Source organism: Panthera uncia, chromosome E3 (genome assembly GCF_023721935.1).
Source record: "Panthera uncia isolate 11264 chromosome E3, Puncia_PCG_1.0, whole genome shotgun sequence".
Classification (NCBI taxonomy): Eukaryota; Metazoa; Chordata; class Mammalia; order Carnivora; family Felidae; genus Panthera; species Panthera uncia.
In genome coordinates this window covers 29,180,545-29,188,836 of record NC_064815.1, presented here as the reverse complement: position 1 = coordinate 29,188,836, position 8,292 = coordinate 29,180,545, and the positions used below count along the sequence as shown (strand labels likewise).

General features: G+C 46.8%; 1 protein-coding gene across 3 annotated transcripts in view; it reads left to right on the top strand.

Moving 5' to 3' along the window:
* The first annotated feature begins 854 nt into the window (after window positions 1-854).
* Window positions 855-8,292, top strand: part of LOC125928281 (radial spoke head 10 homolog B-like) — a 60,518-nt gene continuing 53,080 nt past the window's right edge. For 2 of the 3 annotated variants that reach the window (XM_049638912.1, XM_049638911.1), the window contains exons 1-3: window positions 856-1,030; window positions 2,863-3,209; window positions 5,922-5,997. In XM_049638912.1, coding sequence (XP_049494869.1) covers window positions 2,959-3,209; window positions 5,922-5,997 — 327 coding nt within the window. In that variant the 5' untranslated portion in view covers window positions 856-1,030; window positions 2,863-2,958. Of the gene's footprint in view, window positions 1,031-2,862; window positions 3,210-5,921; window positions 5,998-8,292 lie in introns of all 3 variants that reach the window. The other variant, XM_049638914.1, reaches the window with a different exon arrangement.

Below are 8,292 nucleotides of genomic sequence, written 5' to 3'. Positions count from 1 at the left end.
AAGATGTTCCTGTTACTGGTCCTGAGAGCAGAAACCCTGTTGTCAGATAGTTTTTTGTGGAATCTCATCCTGCCGGAGATGAAAGCAAGCCCCTGTGGACCCAGATGCCTGTGGGCCGTACAGTGACCAGTGTGGCCTCCCCCCCACTCAGCTTTTATTTGCAAACTTAGAATTCCTTAGATGTATTGAAATAATCGAGTAATTATTGGCCCAAGTGCCTATGCTGTGGTGCCCTCCTACAGGATCTCATTTAATAGTTGCAGGAACTCTACAAATGGGGGTCTTAGGCAACCCCCCTTCCCCGACTGCTGTGTCCTAATCCGAGAGCCCTCAAATACGTGACGCGAGTGGCCAGAGGGGCTCTGAAGATGTGGTTGAGGGGAGGGTCATGAAGCGGGGCTCGATCCTGGATTGGCCGGGTGGGCCCAATCTACCCCGTGACTTAAAAATTGGAGAACCTTTCTCAGCTGATACCGAGGATGTAGGAAGGCCGCGTCGAGAAACTGGAAAAACAAAGAGATTCTCCTCTGGAGCCACCCGAAGGAACCAGTCCTGCTGGACTCCTAACTTAAAATCTTAAGATGATAAACTCGTGTTGCTTTAAGCCACTAAGTTTGGAGTAATTTGTTCACGGCAGTGAAAGCCGCCTGGATTCCTGTGTTAAGGTGAAGATAAACGCTGCGAGGCCACGCGGCAATTAACAGAGCTGGGGAAACCTGCGTCAGGTGCGTCCAGCTCCAGGTTGCCACCTGGACTTCTGGACCAGAGGGGCCGAGCCTTGTGGCTCAGCGGCTTCTCGGCCGGCGGTCCCTTTAAGGGCGGGGCGGGGCCTGTGGTTGCCTGGAGACCAGCCTCGGTCGGGACGCCCCGCAGTCGCCGCACCATCTCTGCCTCCTTCTGGCTGCGCCCCCCTCCCCGGAGACCAGAGCCGGGTGGGCGCCCCGCCGGTGGTCCTGCGTGCGCCGCGGCCGACTTCCAGGTCAGGTCCGGCTCTTCCTCCGCCGGGCGGACGGAGGCAGGACCCGAGCAGGTGCGGTGGGCAGGAGTTGCGGGGAGCCCCAAGCTCAGAGAATGCGCGCCCCTTTTGTGCTGCCTAAGGAAGGAATAAATCGCCAGGGTAAAAGGGCCTCAAGCCAGGGGGACCAGAATATAAACTAAAGTTACTGGGAAACAGGCCTCGAGGAAGGAGGTGGGCCTTAGTTGTAGTGAAGATTTCACCCAGAGACCGCAAACCTATCTGTAGCAAAGGCTCACCTGGGCCTCCCTGGGCTAGGGGCTGGAGGGAGTAATGGGGTTTGAAGGACAAGAAAAGCGGGATCATGTTGGTGAGAGCAAAGCCTAGGGGTGTCGTTGACTGGCAGGTGGGGTGTCCAGAGGATGCCATCCAAGCAGAGGGTGTGGGGGTGTCCCCTCGGACCTCTCAGGGTGTGAGGAGGGACCAGACCTTGCCCTGCACCCCAGGACTCGTCTGTGTATATTGCTTGTTGCACTGGGATGTTTCCAATGAGGCCAGTTTGGGAGGCCATGAAAACTGTGGCTTTGGGGACCTGCCCGTCAGCTCCGTGACCTTGGGCAAACGTCACACGGCTCCTTTTCTGGCACGGGAGGCACTCAGTCTGGCATATGGAGTGGGCAGCCCAAGATTTCAAGTTCAAACACAGGAAAGTGACACAATAATCACAACATCATTGATAGTGTGCTGTATCCCACACTTCAGAGGTTTTCTGTGCATCATTTCATATAATTCTTACAAATGAGACAAGGCCCTGTTTTTTCTGTTTGGTATCTGAAGCAGATGGAGTTTAACCTGTTTAAGGACACACAGCTGGTGAGGGGCAGTGCAGGAACCTGAACGCAGCTTTTGAGCACTTTACCATGCAGAGATTATCTATATCTATATCTATATCTATATCTATATCTATATATACCATGCAGATATATATCTATATATATATCTATATATATATAGATAGATATATCTATATATCTATATCTATATATAGAGATAGATATAAAAAATAGGTAAACTAATATATAGAGATAGAGATAGAGATAGATCTATCTATATATAGAGATATATATAGAGATATATATGTATCTATCTCTATAGATAGATAGATAGATCTATCTCTATCTCTATATATTAGTTTACCTATTTTTTGAGAGAGGGAGAGAATCCCAAGCAGGCTTCCCAACTATCAGCACAGAGCCAGACGTGGGGCTCGAACCCATGAACCACAAGATCATGACCCAAGCAGAAATCAAGAGTCAGATGCTTAACTGATTGAGCCACCCAATCGCCCCTCCATGCAGACGTATTAAGAGATGGGCTTTCAAAGTAGGAATTGCCGGCATGTAAAACATTAAGGGTTAGGTAGCCATTTTTTAATGTATCGGGTTCCCTTCTTGCTGGAACACTATTTGAAAAGAAATGGTAGGCAGTGTTTCCAGTTTTTAAAAATTTTAGGAATGGGGTGCCTGGGTGGCTCAGTCAAACGACCGACTTCGGCTCTGATCATGATCTCGCAGTTCGTGGGTTCCAGCCCTGAGTCAGGCTCTGTGCTGACAGCTCAGAGCCTGGAGCCTGCTTCGGATTCTGTGTCTCCCTGTCTCTCTGCCTCTCCCCTGCTCATGCTCTGTTTCTCTCTCTCTCTCTCTCAAATACATAAACATTAAAAATAAAATAAAATAAAAATTTTAGGAACATCCAATGCGATATTTTTATAAACTGGTGATACTTGATAATCATAATTTTTCAAGCTTTATAAAGAGGAGAATGATAATGACATTGGGTTGTAAAGCTAAAATTTTAGCTACGGATGAAACCCGTAAGTATGTAGAGCTACGATTTTTCTTTTTCAGATAAAACCGATCAACACTTTGAAACAAACAGCTCCCAACCAAAGGAATCATTTGATACTTACATATATAAAGTAAACTTTAGGACTTCTAAAGACAATGGTGAAAGAAAAGAAAAGAGCGGACAAACGGGCGGATAAGTTTTCCCGCTCTCCCTCCACTGATAATCCAGACTTTTCCACACCAGACAGCAACGCTGCTAGACAAGAACTGTCCCCGAGGGCTGCCGCACTATTGCAAACGCATCTCAGTGAATCAGGGCTCAGAAAAGAGTCCAATGACGATGCCCAGCGGAATGAAGATGCCACTCAGTACGAAGAGCCCATTCTCACCAAACTCATAGTTGAAAGGTGAATTTGATGGGTTGCGTCTTCCGTGTTCCCCTTTCTAGTGTTTTCATGCTCTGTTCTCTCTCTCTCTGCCATCTCTTATTGTGGCTTTCCCTGTCACTCCCCTAGGTGACTGTAAAAGTCTGTGTCTTCAGCCCTGGTCTCTCTCCTGGAGTTTTATATTCAAATTTATAACTCCTTCCTGAACATCGTCCAACCCGACTTCAAGCCCCCTGTGTCCAAAAGCAAAGACTGCAGGACTTGAAATAAGATCTGGACCGGAGTCCTGGCTCTATGACATCAACCCCATCCTTGAACATTTCTGAGCCCAGGTTCTTCACTGGGAAAAACACACCCCATAGATGGTTCCTCTGTGTGCTGCCATGCCCCCCCCCCCCCAGCCCTGGGCTTCTCCATTGGTGCCTATTTCTTTTTCTTTTTCTTTTTTTTTTTTTAATTTTTTTTTAATTTTTTTTTTATGTTTGTTTATTTCTGAGACAGAGACAGAGCATGAGCGGGGGAAGGGCAGAGAGAGGGAGACACAGAACACGAAGCAGGCTCCAGGCTCTGAGCTGTCAGCACAGAGCCTGACGTGGGGCTTGAACTCACGATCCTCAAGATCATGACCTGAGCTGAAGTCGGATGCTTAAATGACTGAGCCACCCGGGTGCCCTGGATTTGTAATCCATTTTGAGTCTTGTTTTGTACATGGTATGAGAAAGTGGTCTCAATTCACTCTTTGGCATGTATCTGTCCAGTTTTCCCACCACCATCTACTGAGAGGCTGTCTTTCCCCCTTCGCGTATTCTTGCCTCCTTTGTTGTAGATTAACTGACCATGGAAGTGTGGCTTTAATGGACTGTCTGTTCTGTTCCATAGATCTATATGTCTATTCTTCTCCCAGTACCATACTCTTTTGATAACTACAGCTTTGTAGTAAATCTTGAAATCTGGGATTGTGATGCCTCCAGCTTTATTTCTGTTCTTCAAGACGGCTATTCAGGGGCTTTTGTGGTTCCACACAAATCTTAGTGTTATTTGTTCTAGTCCTGTAAAAAATGCTGTTGGCATTCTGATAGGGATTTCATTGAATCTGTAGATTGCTTTGGGTAGGATGGACATCTTAACAATATTAATTCTTAATCCACGAGCATGGAAGATCGTTTCATTCGTGTTGCCTTCAGTTTCTTTCATCTGTGTTTTATAGTTTTCAGAGTGTAGGTCAGGTCTTTCACCACCTTGGTTAAATTTGTTCCTAGGTATTTTATTGTTTTTGGTGCAATCGTAAATGGAATTGTTTTCTTAATTTCTCTCTTATTTTATTAGCGTATTAGTGTATTCCATGTATTTCTTTTTTTTTTAAAATTTTTTCAACGTTTTTAATTTATTTTTGGGACAGAGAGAGACAGAGCATGAACGGGGGAGGGGCAGAGAGAGAGGGAGACACAGAATCGGAAGCAGGCTCCAGGCTCCAAGCCATCAGCCCAGAGCCTGACGCGGGGCTCGAACTCACGGACCGCGAGATCGTGACCTGGCTGAAGTCGGACGCTTAACCGACTGCGCCACCCAGGCGCCCCTCCATGTATTTCTGTATTAACATATAGAAGGGCAACCGAGGGGCGCCTGGATGGTTCAGTTGGTTAAGTGTCTGATTTTTGATTTTGGCTCAGGTGGTGATCCCAGGGTCATAGGATTGAGCTCTCTGCACTGAGCGTGGAGCCTGCTTCAGATTCTCTCTCCCTCTCTTTCTGCCCCTCCCCTGCTCACATTCTCTCTCTCTCTCTCTCTCTCTCTCTCTCTCTCTCTCTCTCAAAATAAACAAACTTAAAAAGATTTTTAAAAATTATCATGATAGAAGACAGATAACGTAGAACTTGCTATTTTAACCATTTTAAGTGTACAATTCAGGGGCACTAAGTACCCTCATCCTGTTGTACAACCATCACCACTATCAATTTCCAGAACTTTTTCATCATCCCAGACCAAAACTGCCCAGAATAAACCCTCACCTTCCATCTCTGCCCCTTTTCACTATTTCCTTCTGGCTGTTGGCTCTCCCTACAATCTCTTCTCCACACAGCAGCCATCCAGATGCTCTTTTTATGACATAAATCTGACTGTGGCCAGCTCCCCTCTTAGAACCTTCTCCTGATTCCTCCTAGAGGAACCCCACCCCCCACCCCAGCGTCTGTCTCCTCTCCTCTCCTCTTCTCTTTCTCTCTCCTTCCTGTTCTCCAGCTGGGCTGCCCTCCTTTCTGTTGGCTGAACTTGAGCTGTTGGCTCCTTCCTGCCACAGGGCCTTTGCACTTGCTGCCCCCTCTTCCCAACATCCTCTTCCCAGAGTTCTTCTTAAGGCTGTTTGTTTTATGACCTGCACATCTCACTACAACTTCTGTGTCCTTCAAGAGGCCCTGACCGCCTGTACACAGCAGCTGCCTCCTCCTTATTCTCAGCCTCATTCCCCCATCATGTCTGTCATAAAAATTGAACATGATCTGGCATCCTCTTGTTTGTTTGTTTCCTCCTTGCTGCCTGTCTCTCCGCAGTCAACTAGGGTCACCCGAGGGCAGGAACTTTCCAGTCTTGTTCACAGTGGTCCTCGGGGAACATATGTTGAATGAACAAATGTGAAATGTTGTTTGTACTTCTTTATTGATGTTAATTATGACTTTAACCCACCATCGCTTGTGGTTGATCACACCACTCATTACCTTGAGCTTTATTTCTTTGCAGCTATGAAGGGGAAACAGTCCATGGACTGTATGAGGGAGAAGGCTTTGCGGTCTTTCAAGGAGGCTGTACGTACCACGTGAGTTACACGTCTCGGGGATGGGCAGGGAGGGGAGGACGGTGAGAATATTCTGGGAGAGTCTGAGATTTGTATCTCCAGAAAAATCTGTTGAGTCTTCAAAAGAAATTGGAAGTACTTACTGCTGATTTGACTTTGAACCCAGTTACCTATTTTAAGGTAAAACCATGGGTCCACACCTCAGAAGTCATCATTTTAGATTGTTTTCTTTTCCTGATTTTTAATAAATGTTTATGTTAGAGAGAGAGAGACAGAGCATGAGCAGGGGAGGGGCAGAGAGAGAGGGAGACACAGAATCCGAAGCAGGCTCCAGGCTCTGAGCTGTCAGCACGGGACCCAACGTGGGGCTCGAACTCGTGAACCACGAGATCATGACCTCGGCCGAAGTCGGATGCTTAACCGACGGCGCCCCCCTTTTCCTGATTTTCATTTATTGTCCAAACAACCTGAAGGCGACTGGACCAAATAGCAAAGAGTAAAATCCCAGTGTTGTCACCCCTTTGCCATTAAATGTTTTGGACACGCCGCGTCCCTTTAATTCCTCGAATGGATGTGTCAGCATTTATAGGGCCTACTGATTTCGCAGATAACATCTTGAAACTTTTTTCACTTATGAATAATTTGCTGCCTTGCCGCATGGTTTTCGTAACTTAAATATTTTGCGGCAAAATATACATAAAACCTACCATTGTAACCATTTTTGAGTGTACAGTCAGGGGCATTAAGCACAGGACCCTCCCCAGCCTCCACCTCCAGAAACCTTCATCCTCCCAAACCGAGACTCTGGCCCCAGTTAAACACCAGCCACCCCCGTGTCTTCCTCCGTAATATTTAAAATACTGCATAGCTCTCTGATTTACTGTTCATGACTACACCATAATTATTAGATCACTTTTGAAGTGTTTTCATTTTTTTCCCCATCATTAGCAATGGCACAGTAGATCATTCAGATTATCAAAGAAACGTGTGCTTTTTTAAAAAAATATAATTTACCAGGGCACCTGGGTGGCTCAGTCGGTTAAGCATCTGACTTCAGCCCAGGTCATGATCTCGCCGTCTGTGAGTTCAAGCCCCGCATCGGGTTCTGTGCTGACAGCTCGGAGCCTGGAGCCTGCTTTGGGTTCTGTGTCTCCCTCTCTCTGACCCTCCCCCATTCATGCTCTTTCTCTGTCTCAAAAATAAATAAAAATTTAATTTAAAAAATAAATAATAAAAATAAAAATATAATTTATTGTCAGATTGGCTTCCATACAACACCCAGTGCTCATCCCAACAGGTGCCCTCCTCCATGCCCATCACTCACTTTCCCCTCTCCCCCTCACTCCCCCATCAACCCTCAGTTCTCTGTATTTAAGAGCCTCTTAGGGTTTGCCTCTCTCCCTCTCTGTAACTATTTTTCCCCTCCCCCCCTCCCATGTTCTTCCGTTAAGTTTCTCAAGTTCCGCATGTGAGTGAACACATAAGGTATCTGTCCTTCTCTGACTTATTTCGCTCAGCATGATACCTTCTAGTTCCATCCAGGTTGCGGCAAATGGCAGGATTTCGTTGTTTCTCATTTCTCGTTGTTTCTCAAGTAGTATTCCGTTGTATCTATAAACCACATCTTCTTTATCCATTCATCAGTCGATGGACATTTAGGCTCTTTCCATAATTTGGCTATTGTTGAAAGCGCTGCTATAAACATTGGGGTAGAAACATATGTTTTCAATAAGAACAAATTTTTGTGGTTGGGGTCAGAAAGCATGGGTTTCAGTCCCCTGATTCCCCCCCCCCCCACTAAACATACATGTTCTTATTCCTGCGTCATGTAAGTTCTTAAAAACGCCATTAGCGTGGCTGAATAATAGTCATGAATGTGGCCGTCCCGTCTGGCCTCGGCCAGTTTTGGAATCAGCTGTTGCGTTCCTGCTGATCAGTCTCCTTTCACCAATCGGGGCGCTAAGTGCACTGCTGTGTGAATAGGACTGAGTGTGGAGGCTGCTTGAGATCCTCTCTCTTCCCCCACCCCCTGCCTGCCTCTCTCCCCTGCCCGGTGCTCACTCTAAAATAAAAAAAAATTAAAAAATCAACCAGAGACACCCAGTTCTCGATTACACAAGATCGACCCCTCCCAGGCTGCTGAAGACACAGTATCGGCTCCTACTACCCCAGAGGGTCTTGTCTCCGGTGGCCTTCGGTCCACAGTGACCCGGTAGCTCCAGCCTGGCCCAGTGGCCTTGCCTTAACTGTTGATGTGGGGGCAAATACCCCTCCATTTCTGAGATCTCCTCCCCACCACTGCCTGCTGCTTGCTGG